Raw genomic sequence first — 19,889 nt, 5'->3', positions numbered from 1 at the left:
ACTCCGGTCGGAGTCTCTCTGGTGGGCCAGTTGGGTCACCCAGAGCTAAGGCACGGCCTGGTCACGGGCCTCCTTTCCTTTCTATGGAGGGGAGAAACGGCAAAATGAAAGCCACAGAAAAACCAACGAGGCTCCAGCGACTGTGGATCTGCACGGATTTATTTTGCGTGTGTGTGTGTTTCCCCCTTTCCTCGGCTTCATAGCAAACGAAAAAATTATCCAATAAAACGCAACAACACAAGAAAACTTTCAACGACTTAGAGTGTCTCCCACTCAGAACACTGGGCAGGAGCAGGCCTGGAAGGAGCACAGGAGCCACTGGAGGCCAGAGGCCTGGTGGACCCGCCGGCCAGTGGCAGCTTCCTCCTCCCCACTGGCTAGTCCAAAGCGCCACTGGGCTTTTTTTTTTTTTTTTTTTTTTTTTTTTTTAAAGATTGCACAAACAAAACGAAACACAATTTAAATTAAAATAAAAACACTTTCTTCACTTGCCCCCATGCCAGGAGGTTCAGGCTGAAACCTCCTCTTTTAAAAAAAAAATTTTTTTTTTTTTTCTAGAAATACTGTGCATTACTTTTTTTTTCTTCCACTTCTCTTGAAGGTTAAAATAAGATATATTTCCCCGGGACTCATAAATACGATCTGGTGCATAGAGAAATAGCAGCAGGGGAGTCCGGGCCAGCCCCCACCCTCAGAGCGCCGCGACCCCCCAGCCCCCCCACCCCCCTCCCCCCGTGAGTACAGCAGGGCAGCAGGACTGAACACGGCATAGATAATATCCCTCGGCTTCAATCTCTAGGGGACGCCGGCGGCAGGGCGGGGGGCAGGCGGGCAGGCGGGCAGGCAGGGACCGGACCCCTCCGAGCGAGCGAGCGACACATGCTGGGACACGCGGACGTCCGAGGGCGGACCCCGGCCGGGAACGAGGGAACTTCCTCCGGGGTTTTCTTAACTAATCACCGAGCAAAACAAACAGAAATGCTTCGAAAATAACGTCGCTTTCAAAAGGAGTCGTAGAAACGGGCGAGGAAGGGGAGGCCGCGAGAAGGCCGGCGCGCGGAGAGCGGCGGGCGGCGGCGTCGGGGCCGGGGAGCCGCGCGCCGCGGCCGGGCAGGCGGACGCCGGGGAGGAAGCCGGCTCCGGCCCCGCTGGGCCGGGAAGGCCCGCGCTCCGTGCGCGGAGGGGGCGCGGCCCCGTCCCGGACCGCGACCCGGGAGGGCGCGGGGCGCCCGGCCGGCAGGGGCCTCCAGTCCGGCGCCGGCGGCCCGCGCCTCTGGCCGGTGGCGGCGGCGGCGCGCGCTCGGCCCGGGCGCTCACAGGAAGAAGTCGGGTGCGCCCTTGGCCCCGCCGGGCCCGGCCTGCGGCGGCGAGGACTCCCGCGGGAAGCCGGCCCCGCCCGCGCCCCCGGGGCCGCCCCGGCCCGCCAGCTTCTCGTATTTCTCCTTGTACAGGTCCCGCTCCTTGGCCAGGCGCCCCACCTCCAGCTTCAGCTGCTCCACCTGGCTCTGGAGCTGGCACTTCTCGCTCTCCAGAATGTGCCGCTGCTGCACGCGCTTGAAGCGGCACGACTGCGCGTAGCCGCGGTTTTTGAGCGTGCGCCGCTTCTGCTTCAGCCGGATGACCTCCTCCTTGCTGAAGCCGCGGAGCTGCCGGTTCAGCTCGCGCACCGACATGGACACCAGCTGGTCGTCGGAGAAGCGCTCCTCCAGGCGCACGTGGTGGCCCGCGCCGCCGCCGCCGCCGCCGTGGTGGCCCGCGCCCGCGTGGTGGTGGTGGTGGTGGTGGTGGGCGGCGTGGTGGTGGTGGGCGGCGTGGTGCGCGCCGTGGTGGTGGCCGGTGCCCATGTCGTCCGCGCCGCCGCCGCCCCCGAAGCCCTGGCCCCGGAAAGCCTCGTAGGCCGCGGCGGCCGCCGGGTGGTGCGCGCCGTGGTGCCCGGCGTGGTGGCCGCTGCCGATGAGCGCCTCCACCGCGTCCTCGGGCGTCAGGTTGAGCGCCTCGGGGTTCAGGTGGTGCTGGTAGCCGCTCATCCAGTACAGATCCTCCAGCGCCGGCTTCCCCGAGGCGCCCCCGACGGCGCCCGGGGCCCCGCCCGTCGGCCCCGCGGTGGCCCCGGCCTGCGCCGCGCCGCTGCCGCCCCCCGCGCCGCCGCCGCCGGTGCCCGGGCTGGGCGCGCAGAAGCTGGGCGAGGAGGGCACGGAGGAGCAGGGCGTGCTGAGCGGCGTCGAGGACAGCGAGCCGGGCGGCAGGCGGTGGCAGAAGCGCTCGGCCTCGGGCGGCTCCTTCTTCACCTCGAACTTCATCAGGTCGAAGTCGTTGACGTACTCGATGGCCAGCGGGCTGCTGGGCAGTTCGGCGCCCATCGCCAGCTCCGCGGCCATCGCCCGGGGGCCCCCGGCCCCGCTGTCGCGCCCGGCTGCGCCTCGACGGGAGGCGGCGGCGGGGGGGAGAGGGAGCCGCGGGCCTCTCCCCCCCTTCACTCCCCACCCGCGGCGGGTCTCGGCGGGGGCGGCGCCCAGACGCGCGGGGAAAAGTTTCGCGCGGCCAACTTGGGGGCGGCCGCGGGGGACGCCGCCGCTCGGGCTTCTCCGACGGCCCCGGCCGCACCCCGGGGGGCGCAGGCCGGCCCCGCTCCCTGTCCCCGCGTCGGCGGCCGGGCGGGTGGCCGGGCGGGTGGCAGGGAGGCCGCCGCCTCGGGCCGCTCGCGCTCCCCGCGCTCCGCCAGCGTCCGGCCGGCCCCGCCTCCACGCCCGAGCGCCGCGCCGCGCGCTCCTCTTTATAGAGCAGGGCGCTCGGGCCCGCCTTCCTGGGAGGGGCGCGAGCCCCCAGGCCAATCGGAGCCCCAGACCCGCCGCCCTCATTTGCCTATCCCCATGGCAACCCGGAGCCCAGCTGTCAATCTCCTGCGGGGAACAGCTGTGGGAAGGGGTGATGACCGGCAGCCCGCGAGAGGAGGGGGCAGGGCCCTCTGGTGGCCGCCGCGGGGGACTGCACGCGCAGAGGGCGCGGGGCCGAGGGGTGCGGAAAAGGCGCGGCGCGGGGGGCACGGAGCCCCGCCTGCGGCCCCCGGGTCTCCGCGTCCGCGACGGGGAGGCCGGGGAGTCTCGGGGAGCCGACGGGGCCCCTCGGTGCTTCGCTGTCCCCGCCACCCCGCGCGCCGTGACCCCGCAGCCCGCGAGCGTGACGGCGCCGGGACCTTCCGGCCTGCGGACACGGGGGCCACGGCGCGGCTCGGGCGGGCGCGGCTCGGGGAGTGCCGGTTATTTTTAGCCGCGCGGTCCGGGCGGGTTCAGGAATTTAGTCAACAAAGTTGCTGGCACCTCGGTCGGCGGCTGCACCGCGGGGCGCAGGTGGGGGGGGCGCGGGCCGGCGGCGGGGGGTGGGGGGGCGGGGGCACGGGCGGGGGCGACGCGGGGCGCGCAGGGCTGTGCAGCGGGGCGCGCTCGCGGAGCAGGGGACGCGACCCGTCCCGGGTGGGCGGAGCCGGGAGGCTCCGCGCCTCGCGACGTTGTCACCGGAGTGCTTGGGGCCCCCCCGGATTTTCCATACTGCTGTTCTAGGACCTCTTGGGGTAACAAATTCAATCTTATATATAACCATCCGTGCATCGAAAGAAGATTCTGGAAGAACCTGGGCAGGAAGTCACTAGGGCAGTTTGATTTTGTTTTGTTCTGGGCATAAATGCCGTTATTATAACAAGAATTCATACAAGTGGGACCAAAACCTCACTTCCTAAGATGCCATGGGGTGGCCCAGCCGGCACTGTCGCCTTCCTCCTCGCCTCACAACCCTTCCTGTAGGGCTTGCTCTGCTGCGCAGGCAGGGTCAGGCCCACCTCCAGGACCCTCCTGCCCTTGCCGGGACAGCTCAGCCAGAGGCAGAAGCAAGGCCCCGGATACGCTTGGGTTTCAGGCTACGTGGGTTGCCAGTTGCCCTGCAGGGTTTGGGGTTCCCTTTAAAGCCCCCATGCCGCGTTCAGATGGAGGTCACACTCAGCCGCCACCAAGTCTAGCTAAAGTGGGGACAGGTTCCCCTACATCTGGCCCCCAGATGTCCTGGGTCGTGCCCTCCGCCGCCCGCTCACTGGGCACACAGCACTCTGTCCCGCGCCCACGCCTTCCTTCACTGCTCTGGGAAGGGGCGGCCTGGGGAAAGCAGGGCACCTGTGTCCCCAACGGCTCAGACACTGGCCTTGGAGTCAGACTAGCCAGCAGGCTTGCCTCAGCTCTTGGCCACTCAGAGCCTCAGAAGCAGGAGTCCCCAGGGGAGGCCCCCAACCCCTCAGCTTCTTGCTGGGATTTGGGGGGGCAGCAGAGCAAGGGTTATTGAGTGAGAGCAAAACCAAGTTTACTGAGCCACAGTCCGCCGTTCCCAGAGAGGGCGGGAACCTGAGAGGGCTGCCCGCTTCGCTGCCTTCCCTGTCTGGTCCCCGTGGCCCCTGCGGCCTCCGCCAGCTCTCCGCCTGCCAGTCGTGGTCGGGCCACTGGGAAGGGCACCAGGGTCGCTGCCCGTGGGTTCTTGAGCCCAAGGAAGGTGTTGGCCTTCCTGGGCTCCTTCCTGCTCAGCCAGGGCTGGGGAGCAGAGGCCGTGGGGCCCGGGGCTCACCTTCCTATTGGCCGCAGGAAAAGCGGACGGGTGTGCCGCGGGCCCTCACAGCCAGAGCAGCGCTGTCCCCTCGGCCCCCGCGACAGCCCATCTGTGCCCAGAAGATGAGCACGCTGGTTCCGCGCTGCCCCGGGAAGGGCGTTCCCGCGCCACACGTGCCTGCCAGTCCTCGCCTGACCCAGCAGGAGTCCGCGGGGCCCACCCCCTGGCTCGCCATTACTCGCGCCCCACAAATCGTTGCTGCGTTCCCGCTGCATGGCCTCGGGGTCATCTCTGGGAAGGTGGCCCAGAGACGGACCTGTGCTGGGAAGGGAGCGGGCGGCAGAGGGAGGGCAGAGCGCGGCTTCTCATTCCGCGCCTGGGGTCCGTGTGGGGTGGGGCTGTCCCAGGCTGAGCCCCACGGCTGGGAGTTCCTGGAGACAGGGGCAGTGGGGCAGGGGGTGGCCGGAGCCACTGGCAGTGTCTTGGGGCCCCGAGTCCAGCGACTTAACCCATGCGTGCTCTGTCCCGGCGTCTGTGGCTTGCAGGCCTCGATGGCCGGCCCAGACCCCTGCCCAGGGCCTCGCAGGCAGTGAAGCAGCTCCCAGCTCCCCGGCTGCAGGCAGGGCCCTTTCCCAGAGTCGGAGGAACCCAGGCCCCGGCTGCCTGGTGGTCCTCTGCTGACCCCGAAGCTGCCCCCCCTGGGCTGCAGGACAGCCTCTGGAGGCTTCCATCTGCGGGGGACAGTCGGCCAGGTTCTGGGCCTGGAAGGGGTCCCAGGTCGTGGCTATCTCAGTGGGAGCCCCAGGAGGTGAGAGGCCGGCAGGGGGTGCTGGGAGGAGCTGGCTGCAGGGTGTGGGGGCACACCCCGCAGGTGCACGGGGGAGCACGGGCAGGAAGCTGCCGGCGCCGCGCTTGTCCTAGGCCAAGGGCACTGCCCGGGTCTCGGGCCCCACAATGCTAACTACCGCTCTGGTAGGGAGTGTGGTGCTGCACTGGGTCTGGACGGGTCACTGTTGTCCAGTCCCCGCAGCTCAGGGGTCCCATCTCCCACCACACCCCCTTTCTGGGCTCGGTGACAGCAGGGCCCAGTGCCTTCCCTGCTTAGAATGAGGCAGCCACTATGTGCCAGGCACACTCTGGGGGTGCCCACAACAGGGGGCAGGCACTTCCTTGGGGAACGGCCTCAGGCCGGGAAGACCATGCCACCAGGGACACTCCCCTGGTCCCGGGTGAGGCCAGGCCCACCCCGCCCCAGTCCACGCCTCCCCCTCGCTGCTCTCACGTCAGGTGCCTCCCTTCACCCGACTGAGGGCCCCCGGCTTACAGCTTAGACGGGGACCACGGCTCCAAGGTCTCCAACGCCCACTTGTCTGGGGCCCAGCCCCTCCCCTCCAGCTCAAAGGGTCAGCAGAGGGTCTCCCCCCTGCTGCGGGGTCTGAGCTGGGCCACCAGCCCTGCCGTTCTGCTGGCTGCCTGACCCCAGGCCTCAGCTGGACAGCCGTCCCTGGCCCGGCCACAGCAGGCAGCGGGCCAGCCCACGTGAGGGGCCCCGGCCCAGCTGCCGCCTCACATGGGGCGCCCCGCCCTCGTGTGGCCCATCTCTGAGTCTCCACAACCTGCCACACCAGGGCAGTCCATGACGGGCATGGACCTGTGGCCAGAGACATAGGATCCAGGAGAGGGGGCGGCCCCTCCCTGGTCTGGCGGACCCGTGCTGTGCCCTCCATGAAGGCCACACGCTCTGCCTGGAGCCCAGTCAGCCTCAGCCGGCAGCTTGATCTGTCTGGGTTGGTGTGAGGTGACAGCACCTTCATCCCTGAGGATCTCTGCTGGCCTGCGCCTGACACGGGAAGCCCGGAGTGACCAGTGGGCACTCTCCTCAGAGGAACTGCCCCCCTACCCCACCCTGGGCTGCCCAGGAGCTTGGACTCTGACCAGGCAGAACCCAGGCCGACAAGGTCCCCAGATGGGTCACAGGGAGTGTGGGGGAGCTGGGCCCCCGCCCAGAACTGGGCAGCCACTGGCTCGGCCTCTCCTGCTTCCCAGAGTGCCAGCCCTTCCTGAGCCTTCCACGCTGGCCCACGGTGGTCAGACCTGCTGCTTCTGGGTGGTGGGCTTCGCGTGGGGCCTGTGCGTGCCGCGTGGCTTGGAGCAGTCAGGAGACTGGGCTGAGCGTGGAGCTGGGAGGGGCAGGCCCCCCGGTGGGTGTCCCGCACGCAGTGACCCAGCTGTCCAGCCGACCGTGGGGCGCCCACCCACCATGCACACAGCTGTCTACTCCACAGCCCGGGCTGCGTGTCCCCCTGTCCACTGTGAAGGGAAGAGCAGGGAGCCCGGGGGGAGGTAAGGGTCTGAAGGGGACGCAGCTCAGATCAGGCCGGACCAATAACATCGTCTCCAGCCACACCTGTCCGTCTGTCCAGGCGGAGGAGGGAGAACCGATCCCCCAGCCTTGTGGGGGGTCACGGTGGAAATGGCGAGGAAGCCCTGAGGGAGGAGGGGGCAGGAGACGGGCCCGCGGCCTGGACTCCCCCCAGGGACTGCCAGCTGTGGGGCCCCCCACGGCCGATGCCCCGCTCCCCCGAGGGCTCAGCCCACAGCGGGGACCCTGCGGCTTCCTGAGGGGGAGTCCCTTTCTTTCCGGCTGGGGCTGACTCCAGATCCACCACGCTGCCAGATCGGCGGCGGTGGCCGCGAGCACACGTCTCAGGCCTCTGGGGACGTCCGCCTGGGTTCCTGGGCAGGGGTGGGGGTGGGGGCAGCAGCGACGGTATGGGACTGCGAGCTCCGGGTCCGCCTCTCTGGCCGCCTGCTGCCACAGACGCTGGCCTGGCCCCTTGCCGTGAACCAGCCCCGTCCTCGTCACCTCTGGAGCTGGACAGGGATGGCCCCCATCAGTCAGGGAGCGGTAGGGCGCAGGAGCCCCTCCGCTCCCCATGACGGTCTCGGGGGTGCTGGAGTGTCTGCCCGTCCAATGTGGGCTGGGCCCAGGAAGGCTCTGCTCTGGCCAGTGGGCCCCTCAGGGGTGCGGTGTGGGCGGACGCCTGCACTCTCCCCACTGTGCTGGCCCCTGCAAGCCAGGGCTCCAAGGGACAGGCAGAGGAGGACCGTCACGCAGCAGACCTGACCGCAGGCTGGCGCGTGGAGCTGGCGGCCAGGCGAGGAGGAAGGCGTGGGGACACACTCAGGTGTGGAGTGGGCAGGGGGGGGGAGGAGAAATCCCCAGATTGTCCCTGTGCCCCTCCGATCCCTGGCCCTGGCCTCCCAGGGTCCCTGTCAGCCCAGACCCTGTCCTGGGCCCCTCAGTGGAGGCTGCAACCCCCTGCCAGGCCTCCCTGGGTCTGTCGAGCGATGCAGACTCCGCCCGCTTCCCTCCCCTTCCCCGGCCCAGCCACTCGCCGGAGACCCTCGCCCGAGACACCCAGAGGAGGGGCTGGGACGGAACCTCAGCTTGGGGGCCCTGCTCCGCCCGTCGGGTCCAATGTGCTCCGTGGCACCCCCCACCCCAGGCCCCTTACCATAAGGCATGTGGGCTTGGCCACGGTGGGGAGGCTGTCCCCGACCCTCTGAGCCATTTCTGGGAGGCAGGGAGGCCGATGTTCCTGCCCAGAGACCCTGTAGCCGCCATGGATGTGTGGCCAGCCCTTCCTCTCCCGCGGGGCACCCCATTCTTCTCTTGGGGTCTGTGGGCAGCGTGTGCCCCCGAACTCCTGCGAGCTGGTGCAGACAGGGCTGGACAGCGGCGCAACGGCACTCAGAACAGCCAAGCACACACAGGGCAGAACCTTTATTGCTGAACATAAAATACCCACCAGGGAGCCCGGCTGGAGTCCTGGGGGTAGTGGGAGGGAGGGGGAGTTGCATGGCACAGCTGCTCTCACACCCACAGTGGGCCCAGGCCTGGCGCGGAGCCCTGCCTGGCCCCCCTCCAGGCTGGAGGTTGGGGCGCATCCTGGGTGCTAGGCTGAGGGCGCAGGGTTGGGGTGGGAGGAAGGTGGGTGTGCAGAGGGGCTGGCTGGGCAGAGCCCGGCCCAAGGACGAGGCGAGGCCCTGGGCACACACGGTCACGGAAGGCTGAGAGCCAGGTGGGCAGGGCAACAACCCCGGAGATCCCGGGGGGGACTTGGTGGCAGGCGGCCCCTCCTCTGGGGCAGGGGCAGGCAGAACCTCCTTCCTCTCCAGGAACAAGGGGCTGAGGTAGGCACGGGCTGGCCCCCGGGGCCCTCACAGACGGGGTTTGATGTGTAGAGTTTTCCCTGTTCCGAGAAGGGCAAAGGTAAGGTGCCAGCCGCCTCCCCCGCCCCCTGCCAGGGAGGAGCACCTCTCCTGCCAAAGCTTCTGGGTCAGGATGCAGGAGACTCCATCCAGCACCCACCTGCCTGCCCTGGGGTCCGGGGAGCCCCAGCAAGCCGCTGGTGGGGTTATAAATGCCAGGTGCGAGCCGTCGGCATGCAGGCCCTGTGACGCGGCCACGCTCACACCTGCAGCGGGCCTGCCAGACGCACACGTGGCGGCTCTGGGCCGGTGAGCAGGGCAGGGGAGGGGCGGAGGGACCTGGGGCCCTGCGCAGAGGGACAGGGCCTGGGGGCAGGGAGGGCTTCCTGCAGAGGAGCAGGGGGCCTGAGGACAGAAAGCCACCTCCAAGGGTGGGCTCCTGCCCTGCACAGCCCACGCTCACTGGGACTCCACGCCTCTCCTCGGGCTACGAATGCTCCAGGCCACCTCTCAGGCTGCCATCCCCATGGACCGCAGACGCCTCCGCGTGGCTGTCCTGGGGCACGGCACCCTCTATGTCCCTGTGAGCCGGCCTTGCCTCCTGGGCCACCCATAGCGGGACCGAGGGCTCAAGTCACCTGTTTGGCCAAGCCAGAGCCCAGAGGCCAGCCGGCCAGGGCTCCAGGCCAGCACACTTCACTGGCCTCTGCCTGCTGGCCATGGCCCCTACTGGGGGGCTGCCTGGGGATGTGCAGCCCGGCCTGCTGCCCCAGAGCCCTCCCAGGCCCATCTCCTCCTGCACCTCCGGCTCCCAGCCCTGGCCAGGTCGGAGGCGGGCCGAGCAGGAGTCAAAGGCTGCCAAGGCCTCGGAGGCCGGTGGGGATCTCCACAGCCCGTCCTGGGCCTGGCCCACCCTGCCGGCCTCTGCGGACAGACGGATGCTGGGGTTGGCTGCCTCGGGGTGGGGGGGGGTGGGAAGGAGGGGGCCACCTGCTGCCTCCCCACCGCAGGGGGGCCTGCCCGAGGGGAGGGGGCGGAAGTAGCTGGTGCCCTGGTCCCAGGCCAGCATGCAGAGGGCCCGGCCGCAGCTTCATGCCCTGAAAGGGGGGCCGCGCACAGGCGCCGGGTCCAGGCCCCTCGGAGGCAGGCGTTTGAGCGTGCTCAGCGGAGCCGTTCGAGAAGGCTGCGGCAAGCATCTTCCATTAACGTTACGACCGTGAAATATGACAATAAAATGATAGCCGTATGGTCGCAAATTTGCAGCCCGCCGAGCTGCGTGGGGTTTATCGTCACTCAAACGCGCGGAGAGCTGTAAAATGTTTACAGAAAGGGTCGTTTGCAGCCATAAAATCCTCTTTTCTCTCCTAAACAAGGCTGAGTGGAGCCATTTACCAAGCCCTGAATGTTCACTGGGGGAGAGGGAACATCTGTTCTCTCCAGGAGCGCGCGGTGATCTTCCAGAACAAATTAACAGAAATGGGTGCTTTCTAATTAAATCAGCCCTCGGCTGGGGTGGTCTGCGTGGCAGCCACTGCTGTGCTCACACCTTGGCCGGCTCTGCCCCCTGGGCGGGATGTGTGCACCTGCCGCCCGTGCTGGCGCTCCCAAACCATCCAGGCCCCACCTGGGAATTCTGCCCTGGTGGGTCTGAGGTGGGCACTGGAAAAAGAGCCCCTGGCTGTGCCATCCTGGGCCCCGAGGGGCCAAGCTGCCTACCTGAGTCCTTGCTTGGGGGGCTCCTGGGGGTCCGGGCCCTGGGCAGGCCTCCTGGGCTCGGCGAGGACCGCAGGGAGATGAAGGCAGGCAGCTTGGAGAGGCCGCCGGGGCCCGGCGCCGCCGAGGCAGCCTCCTCCTGCAGAGACAGCGCCTCCTGGTCCGAGGACTGGGAGGGGGAGGAGGGGGAGGAGGGAGGGGGGGAGGAGGAGAGGGGGGAGCGGGGAGAGGGAGAGGAGGGAAGCTTGGACAGGGGAGAGCCCGAGGCTGCAGCTAACACCCGTGGGGAGGAGGGAGGGGAGGCCAGGCCCGCAGCCACGGAGGTAGGGGAGCTGGGCGTCTGTCTGCCGGGGCGCTGGGCAGCCGAGGCCTTCCTGCGGGAAAGGAAGGGGAGCAGGAGCGTGAGGGTGGGTGGCGGCTCGGCAGGCTGCGGTCCAGAGGGCACCAGCCGACCAGCTGCGCGGCACCTGTCCCAGCAGCCCCGGGGCACCACCATCCGGGTCTGAGGCCAGCCCTCGGTCACTAAGGACAGGCTGGTGACGCCATGGGACCTCAGGCACGAGGCAGCTGGGGCGAGCCTGGCCGGTAAGCCCCAGCTCCACACGGACCCTGTCCTCTCGTGCCAGAGCGCCCGCTCCCGGGACGGGTGAGCACGATGTGGGGCCCCAGCCGTGACCATCACCCAGGACCCCCTTTCCTGGGGCACGGGAGTGGGGTAGCCAGAGACCCCACGTTCCTCCATGGGGCAGGGGCTGTGCAGTCCCACAAAGGCCGGTCTGGGCCAGGGATGTCCTCAGCTCTGTCCACCCTGGGGATGTGGGCTGGGGCGCCTCTGGAGGTGACATGATACTCAGCCTTGAACTGAGGTTTCTTTTTGGGTCTGAAACTGTAAGAGCCGGGAAATGACACAGGGGCTCCCCGCCGGGGTCCTGAGCATCTCCAAGAGCAGGAGGGACTGCTTCCGGCCCACCCCCGGGGCTTCCACATGCACCCCCCACTGTCCCTGTCACCTGGGTCCATGGCTGGAGGAGGCCTTGCTCCTGGGGGGCGCGCTGCCGGGCTCTGGGGTGGGAGTGGGCCGCCGGCCGAGGCGCTTCTGGCTGCGGTGCAGCAGCTGGCACTGGGCGCCCCGGGGACAGAGGCCCCTGCGTGAGAAGTCAGGGCACAGCAGCGTATGCTTCTTCTTGCACTGTGGAGGAGGGGGGACAGGCTGCTGGGGGAGCCTGGCAAGACCCCTGTGCCGCATGGGCTGGCCCTGTCCGCTCTGCCCCCAAGGGGCCGAGGCCCCCAGCCCTGGGCAGCCTGCACTCCCTCCCATCCACGCCCCCTGAGCCATCAGAAGGGTGAGGGCCAGCACTGCCCAGCTGGGCCCTGGGTCTGGCTGGAAGGCAGGGACCACGGGTGGCCGGGGGGGTACGTCTCCCAGCTGGGATGGGGATTCCTCAGACACGAATCCCTCCTCCGGGCTGCAGATGGGGTTTGGGGGGGCTCCACGCCCAGGGAACCTTACCGCATGGGGTTTAGGCTTCAAGCCCAGGGGTGCTCAGGTCGGCCGAGGCCAGCACACACCCGATCCACCACACCTGTTGTGGTGGCTAATTATACCCAGTTTGGGGTGCACCGTCCAGCAGGTGCTGGGGGCAACACGAGGCCTCAGCTCTGCCCACGGCCCACAGGGAGCCACGAAGCTCTGCCCACCCGCTTCCGGGGGCGGGAGCCGTGGGCAGTGATGGGCCCAACTCTCCAGGCTGTTCCGCACCTATTTCCTGCCTGAGGCCCCTCCAGGAGACAGGTGCTTGGCTCCACCCACCCCTGCAGCTGGCTCAGTAGGCATGACCGGGAGCCGGACTGCAGCCACCGCCCCTGGTGCTGGCCAGGTGACGGGAAAGACACAGTCCTGGACAAGAAACCCTGCACGGTTCCTGCCAGTCCCACCCAGAGCAGAGCTGAGAACCAGCTTGGATGCCGGAGCAGCTGCAGCGCCCACCCCGGCACGGGGGCTGTGCGCCGGCTGAACCACGGGGAAACATGCCAACAACCCCGAAGCCACTTGCTGCCGGAAGCCAGTCCCCAGAGCCCCGGCCTCGGCCCTGCCCCCAGCACCCAGCACAAGAGCCTGGTGGAGGAGGACCCCTCAGAGCGTGTGCCCGTCCCCGGAGCGGAATCTGGGCACCGGCCCCATTCTTGGCCGCACACCTGCTCCCACCACCAACAGACCAGAAGCCCCTTGCACTGGGGCCGGGGGCTGGCGTGCACATGGGAGCCGGCTGGAACCGGCAGGGCCATCTGCACAGGCAGAAGGAGCCCTGAGTGCCCACGGCAACCCCCCGCCAGCCCGTCTGGGATGGGGGGCAGACACACCCCTGCCCCGAGAAGGCTCATGCTTGTCGCTTGATCCTTCCCCGTGCCCTCCACTCTGCACTGAAGCCCCGTGAGGCCGCTCAAAGAGCAGCAGAGCCTGGGGGATAGGGCCTGCGGGGACGGAGGGCTGCCTGGTGGGGCGGAGGGACAAGAGAAGCCGGCCCCCCGGGTGCCGAGGGAACGCAGAGAGGGGGCTGATGGGGGCCAGGGCCTGTGCCACCCCGGGCAGTAGCCACACGCCGTGGCGGCAGCACGTGTCCACCGCATCAGAGGAGGCCGGGCGCGGCAAGAAGGAAGAGTGTAGAAGACCACAGCCGTGTCTCCGCCCTGACTGCAGGCAGAAGCCCGGGGCAGGTTCGCTAAAATTCCTTTCACCTCTTCTTGCTTTGCTCTTGCAAGGTGGCCCCTAGGACACTCGGAATCTCACACGCGGCTCACATCTGGCAGACCTTCTGGGCTGTGCTCGTTGGGGCTATAAGCCTCCTGCCCAGAACAAGCACACAGTCGGGGTCGGACATAAGGAGCGTTCTCGAATCATCCAAGAGCTGTTGAGAGAGCCCGACGATGCTGGACGGCTACTCAGAAGCTTCCCAGACACAAACCGAGTCTCCCGTTCCAAGGGCCCCACATCTTCCGGCAGACCCGGCCCCGAGGAAAGAGCGAAGCCAGACCACCAAACGGAAGCCCCAGAAAACCCCGAAATCCCTGGAAATGAGCAAAGACACTGCTAACTAATTCCCAGGTCAAACAAGACACGTGGGGGGCAGTCCTCAGGCTCACAGCTCGGTCAGCAGAGCAGGCCTGGCTCAGCAGGTGGCGGGACAGCAGAGGACCCGGGCTCAGCCTCAAGGGAAGAGCAGAAACAAACGAGACGCAGGGGGCTCTGGGGGTGAAGCCTCTGCCTTCGGCTCAGGTCCTCAGGTCATGATCCCAGGGTCCTGGGATGGAGCCCCGCATCGGGCTCTCTGCTCGGCAGGGAGCCTGCGTCCCCCCTCCCCCGCCCCGCCTGCCTCTCTGCCTGCTTGTGAGCTCTGTCAAATAAATAAATAAAATCTTAAAACAAACAAACAAATGAAATAACAAAAGAGCAACAACCAAGAGGGCACGGAGCTGGTTCTCTGAAGATGTTGGTAACTGAGTTGGCGAAGAGAAATCCGGAAAGAAAGAGGCGCCCGCCGGCATCAGCGAGGCCAACCGCGACGCCGTGTCGGCACAAAGAGAAGCGGCCCGCAGGGCGACACGCCCGCAGCACTCAGCCAACCAGCGCCAAGACACAAACGAAACACCGAAACACCGCCAAGAAGGAAAACACAACCCGAGCGAGCGTTTCTCTGACCGGACGTGCACGTGCCTCACTGGCTGACACACAGCGCACGCCGTGTCCTGGGCTCCCGCCGAGCGGCCGGCCGTGACCAGCCTTGCAGGGCAAGGCCGGGGCCAGGGCAGAGAGGACGCTGCTCCACTCCGCCTGGGGCTGGGGCAACCCCGAGGGCACGAACGGTGAGAAGAACCGTGCAGAAGGACAAGGTGAATGAAGGTACTTTCTGACTAGGAATTACGGTGCAGCTCAAGGAACGTGGCGGGCACGGAACCAGCTCAAGGACACACAGAGCGGAGCCGAGAGCTCCGAGACACAGCCACGTCCACGAGCCCACGGGAAACGGGCTCCCAACCAAGGTGCTCGGGCAAGATGCAGCTGGACCCCGACCTCACACCGCACACTGGGAGCAACGGAGACAGACCCACATGTGAAAGGCCCTCCAGACTTTCGGAAAGTGGCAGGAGTTTTCATACAAGACAGAGGGACAAGCTGTAAGGAAAGACTGATAAGATCATTTCCATTAAAATCAAGAACTTCTGTTCTTCAAAGTAACACAAGGAAGAACGGAAAAAACAAAACACAAAGAAGGTATTTGCCGTTCACGTGACTGACAGAAGCCTAATGTGCAGAATACCTTACATTTCCGTATTTTTATGTTCATGTTTTATACTTTATAAATTCCCTGTGAATCAGCAAGAGAAAACCAACCCAGCGGAACTGTCCCCTCTCTCACCTACAGAAACCAACAAAATCCGAGGTATTTTTCAGAAGGAAAGGCCCAAAGGGTCGAAACACAGGGAAGGCATCTGGCCTCATTAAGTCCAGTAGAGGGAAATTAAAAAAATACAGTCAAGTAACTTTTCGTCCTTCAATTGTTCAGAGAAAAAAAGGTTGCCTGTCACCAAGTGCTGGCAAGAAAACAGGTGCACAAGTGTGAACGGACAAAAGCCACCGGGAAACCGGCCCCCACCTCTCTGATAGCAGACCGCCCCCCCAGACGGGTGGCCCACACCTTGCTACAGACGAGGGCCAGCACCCTGATCCCCACAGGCTGCTGGTGGAGCCCAAGACGCTGGCCTGCCCTCCAGGAAGCACCTTCCAGAGGAATAAGGCCCTGAGAGGCCAGGACCAACCCGCCGACCCATGCTCGCGCCCTCAGCCCCTGGGGCTCCAGGGTCCCCACTGGCTGCCTGCTGCAGGCCAGCCAGGCTGCCGGGCCGTCTGACTCCACACCACCGCCCTCTTCCCCGGCCAGGAGCCCAAGTGTCCCAGGTGGCTCACATACAGCAGCCCCCGACGTGGTGCCACGCAGGGGCCTTCCCAGTCCTTCCGGGTCTCGCCAGCTCACATCCTCAGACAGCCCGACAGCAGGCTCCATCGCCACCGGTCCCTCCTACGGGCCAGGGCCCACTCCTACTGCAAGGCCGGCGGGGTGGTTCAGCAGTGTCCCCTGTCCCCAGAGACCCACCCACTTCCTTCCCACTGCCCCACACCAAAGCTACCCCTTCCCCACCCTGGTGACAGTCCCATCCCCCCCATGCCTCCTCTGACTGCACCCCACCACTGTCCCCCTGGGGGTCGGAACAGCCCCAAGAAATGTCCATCTTCGTCCACTCCTGCGGTCATCTGGGCCAAGGCCTCCTTCAGGCATTCACTCCAAAATGGCAGCCAAATCCAATGGGCCACCCGGAACGGAAGTGATTAGTGGCAAACCGGACGGAGTGCAGACAGAGCCTGGAGTCAGGCTGGCGGGAACACAGCCATGGCACTCTTCCGGCTTCGATGCCTAGCTGGTGCTTAGCCAGCTGCTGGTGGGGGCCTTTCTCGCCGGGGGCTGCGGGAGGGGTGTGGGGGCTCTGCACTCGCTTTGCAACTTTTCAGTGAAGCCACAGTTGCTACAAACAGCAAGTTTGTTAAATGCCATAAGCGATGAGCACTGTCCGTGCTGGGCTCTGCGGAGTGAGCAGGCCCCCAGAGGAGGCCGTGAAGCAGGGGCACTGGGCCCCACACAGGTGACAACCACGAGAAGCACCCACCGGGGACCTCTGCGCCAGCGTGGCAGGGGGTCCCCGGGACTTCCTCCTGCTGAAGAAGCAACCTGAAGTGTCCACAGGTGCAGATAAGGGGCAGCCCAGCCAGACACACCGAAACACTGTGGCCCCACCCAGGCCAGCAAAGACTACGTGGGGAGACCTGGCCCCTGCTGCCCCTTCCTGCCTTGCTGGGTTGGTGCTCGAGGAGGCCCTGAAGACACAGAAATGCGGGGCCCCTTCCTCTCCCAGTCAGGGGAGCCCCCAGTGGGAAGTGGCCTGGTGGGAAGTAAGTACCACCCAGCCAGGAGGAGTAGGAAAACCCGTCCTCAGGGGTCTGTGGAGGCCAGTGGGGACCTGGATCTCCACTTGGCAGCGGCAAGACCCCACCTTCACTCCCCCTACACCTGTGTGTCACACAGACACCAGCCAAAACAGAAGATTTGAATAAGATGCAGACCCTCATAATAATATAGTCAAAATGTCCAGGTTTCAATAAAAAGTGACTCATCATACCAGGAAAAGGTACAGACCTCACACGGAATGGAATTCCGGACAAGCAACACGTGGCAGCCAGAGGCAGCAGAGGCGCGGGAGTTCTCGGACAAAGATTTTAAAGGAGCACCGTAAATGTGTTTATTTTATTTATTTTTAGGTAATTTTATTTTTAAGTAATCTCTACCTCCACCATGGGGCTCCAACTCACAACCCCAAGATCTGGAGTTTCACGCTCTACCAACTAAACTCGCTGGGCGCCCCCATAAATGTGCTCGACAGCAGGAGGGAGGCCCCGAGGAAGGCCTCCGTGCACCGGAAGACGTAACAACAGACCTTAACCAATCTGACTGCTGGGAGAGAAAGCAGAGTCTCTGACACGGAGAGCCCTTCAAGGGCTGCAGACTGAGAGGAGAAAGAACACGGGACTCATGGCTGAAAATGTCCCCAACTTGCCAAAAAACACAAGCCTACAGATTCAAGAAGTTGAGGGAACCCAAACAGTAAAAAGCAGAGAAATCCACCAAAAACTGCACCACAGTCAATCTTGTAAAAGCTACAGCCAGCCAGAGAGGATACTTTCCCTGTGCCGGGAGAGTTCAGGTGCCAGTGGGTTTCTCCTTATGCACCAATGAGGCCAAAGGAGGGGACAGCGTGTGCGAGTGCTGAAAGGGAAGAACTATGAGCTCAGAAGCCCATGTTCAGCAAGAAAATATCCTCCAAGAATGTGGGGGAAATCCAGACATTCTCACAGGAAGGAAAACCACCAGAATTTGTCACCAGCAGACCTGCCCTAAAAAATGGCTCCAGTAAGTTCTCGAAACAGAAAGGAAACAATACGAGACAAAGCCTTGCAACAACAGAAAGGCAGACCGAGGTGACAAAACATGGTAAACATACAGACTTTCCTTGAGTCTCCTCAATTATGTTTAATTATTGATGCAAAAAACTGTCAGTGTCTGTTGCGGTTTTAAATGTCTGTGGAAGACACACGTAAGGCAAGTACCGATGGAGAAGGGCATAGGGACACAAAGGAGGGGAAGGTTTCTACATTTCACCTAAACTGGCAAATGAGAACACCAGTGACAAGTTATGGGTGTACAATACAATGCTTAGTACAACCACTAAAAAAGCTATAAAAAGATATACACACACTTGGGGTGCCTGGGTGGCTCAGCAGGTTAAGCCCCTGCCTTCGGCTCAGGTCATGATCTCAGGGTCCTGGAATCGAGCACCGTGTTGGGCTCTCTGCTCAGCGGGGAGCCTGCTTCCCCCTCTCTGCCTGCCTCTCTGTCTAATTGTGATCTCTCTCTGTCAAATAAATAAATAAAATCTAAAAAAAAAAAAAAACTAATAAAACACAGACACTAACAGAAGTCAAATTACAGGCTTAAGCCTTAATACAGCAATAATTACATTAGGTGTAAATGGCCTAAATACATCAATTAAAAGACAAAGATTGACAAAGTAAATTTTAAAACATGACCCAACTATATACTGTCCACAAGAAAGGTATTTCAAATATAATACGATAGGTAAGCTAAGAGCAAAAAGGATGGAAGTTATGTCAAGCCAACACTCATGAAAAGCGAGCAGAGGGACACCTGGGTGGCTCAGTTGGTTAAGCAGCTGCCTTCAGCTCAGGTCATGATCCTGGCGTCCTGGGATCGAGTCCCACATCGGGCTCATTGCTCGGCAGGGAACCTGCTTCTCCCTCTGCCTCTGCCTGCCACTCTGTCTGCCTGTGCTCGCTCTCTCTCTCTCTGACAAATAAATAAAATCTTAAAAAAAAAAAAAAAGTGAGCAGAAGTGGGCACATTAATACCACACAAAGTGGACCTCAGAATAAATAAAATTACAGACAGAGAGGTACATTTTATAATGATGGAGGATCGATCCATCAAGAAGACCTAGCAATCCTAAATTAACATGCACAAAATAAGAGATCTGTGAAATACATGAAGTAAAAACTGATTAATAGGAACGGAGGAAGAAAGGAAGAAACAAATCCGTAATTACAGGTGGTGACCAATGCCCCCTCACAACAACTGATCCAACAACTAAACAGAAAATTGGCAAGTAAGCAGAAGAACCAAGAAATATCTTTCACCAGCAAAACCTAATCAACATTTATAAAACCCTCCACTTTACTCAATAATAGTAGAGGATATATTCTTTTCAAGTGCCCACACAGAACGTATACCAAGCATATCCTGGACCATAAAACAAAGACCAAGAAATTTTAAAAAATTAAAATCATACAAAGTATATTCCTCACCATCACAGACTCCAACCAGAAATCAGTGACAGAAAGACAACAAGAAAGTCTCTGAAGACTTGGAAATCAAATAAAAGTCTGTGGGTCAAAGAGAAAATCTCAAGGGAGGGTGGGGGTGTCAACAAGCAAACAAACAGAACTAAATGAAAATATATCTCAAAATTTGTAGGACCCAGCTAACTAAATCCATACATAAGGGGAAATTTTTCATATCAATAGTCTAAACTCCCACCTCAAGACCCTACAGGGGAAAAAGAGTGAAATAAACCCAAAGCAACAAGAAGAAACAGTAATGATATAAGCAGAAATCAATAAAACCAAAAAGAAAAAAAACCAATAAGAGAAAAAAACCAATGAAACAAAGAGCTGCCCCTTTAAAAAGATCAATAATATGGACAAACCTCTAGCAAAACAAACAAAGAAAAAAGATAAAAGTCACAAAGTTTCCAACATCAGGAATGAAACAGAGGTCATGACAGAGCCTGTGGCCGCCAGGAGGATAATTCGGGCACACTTCAAACAACTCTACACGTATAATTTTGACAACTTAGACGAGATGGACCAATTCCTACCAAAACTGACTCAAGAAGAAACAGAAACTCTGGACTAGCACTCTGTATCGTAAGGGGACTGAATCAGTCATCAGACTGACCAATAAACAGAAGCCCAAGACCAGAGGGCTTCGCTAGTCAATTCTACTAAACAAATAGGGAAGAATGAATACCAATTCTCAAATTCTTCCCCAAAACTGCAGAGCAAGGAATCCTTCCTCGCTCCAATCAGCCGAACACCATGTGAGGCTAGCCTTACCCTGACACCAGAACTAGACAAAGATACTACAAGAAAAGACACCATAGATCAATATCCACCACAAATACAGATGCGAAAATCA

At 62.7% G+C, this 19,889-nt stretch overlaps 2 protein-coding genes across 2 annotated transcripts in view; both read right to left on the bottom strand.

The window, feature by feature from the left end:
* Positions 1 to 1,230: 1,230 nt before the first annotated feature.
* On the bottom strand, positions 1,231 to 2,509 carry MAFA (MAF bZIP transcription factor A). Its single transcript, XM_059168784.1, has one exon. The coding sequence runs from the start codon at positions 2,376 to 2,378 to the stop codon at positions 1,314 to 1,316; it is 1,065 nt and encodes a 354-aa protein (XP_059024767.1). The 5' UTR covers positions 2,379 to 2,509; the 3' UTR covers positions 1,231 to 1,313.
* A 5,847-nt stretch (positions 2,510 to 8,356) lies between these two features.
* ZC3H3 (zinc finger CCCH-type containing 3) overlaps positions 8,357 to 19,889 on the bottom strand; it is an 81,943-nt gene continuing 70,410 nt past the window's right edge. Inside the window, exons 10-12 of the mRNA XM_059168719.1 lie at positions 11,523 to 11,701; positions 10,516 to 10,886; positions 8,357 to 8,840 (exon numbers count right to left, since the gene is read on the bottom strand). Of these exons, the coding sequence (XP_059024702.1) occupies positions 8,809 to 8,840; positions 10,516 to 10,886; positions 11,523 to 11,701 (582 nt within the window). The 3' untranslated portion in view covers positions 8,357 to 8,808. The remainder of the gene's footprint in view (positions 8,841 to 10,515; positions 10,887 to 11,522; positions 11,702 to 19,889) is intronic.

This window comes from Mustela lutreola, chromosome 3 (genome assembly GCF_030435805.1).
Source record: "Mustela lutreola isolate mMusLut2 chromosome 3, mMusLut2.pri, whole genome shotgun sequence".
Classification (NCBI taxonomy): domain Eukaryota; kingdom Metazoa; phylum Chordata; class Mammalia; order Carnivora; family Mustelidae; genus Mustela; species Mustela lutreola.
Note: the sequence above shows the minus strand (reverse complement) of the source record. Positions and strands in the feature narration are given on the sequence as shown.

Bases quoted from the DNA above. Each gene is read 5' to 3' on its own strand.
- MAFA (XM_059168784.1), bottom strand. From the start codon at position 2,378: ATGGCCGCGGAGCTGGCGATGGGCGCCGAACTGCCCAGCAGCCCGCTG.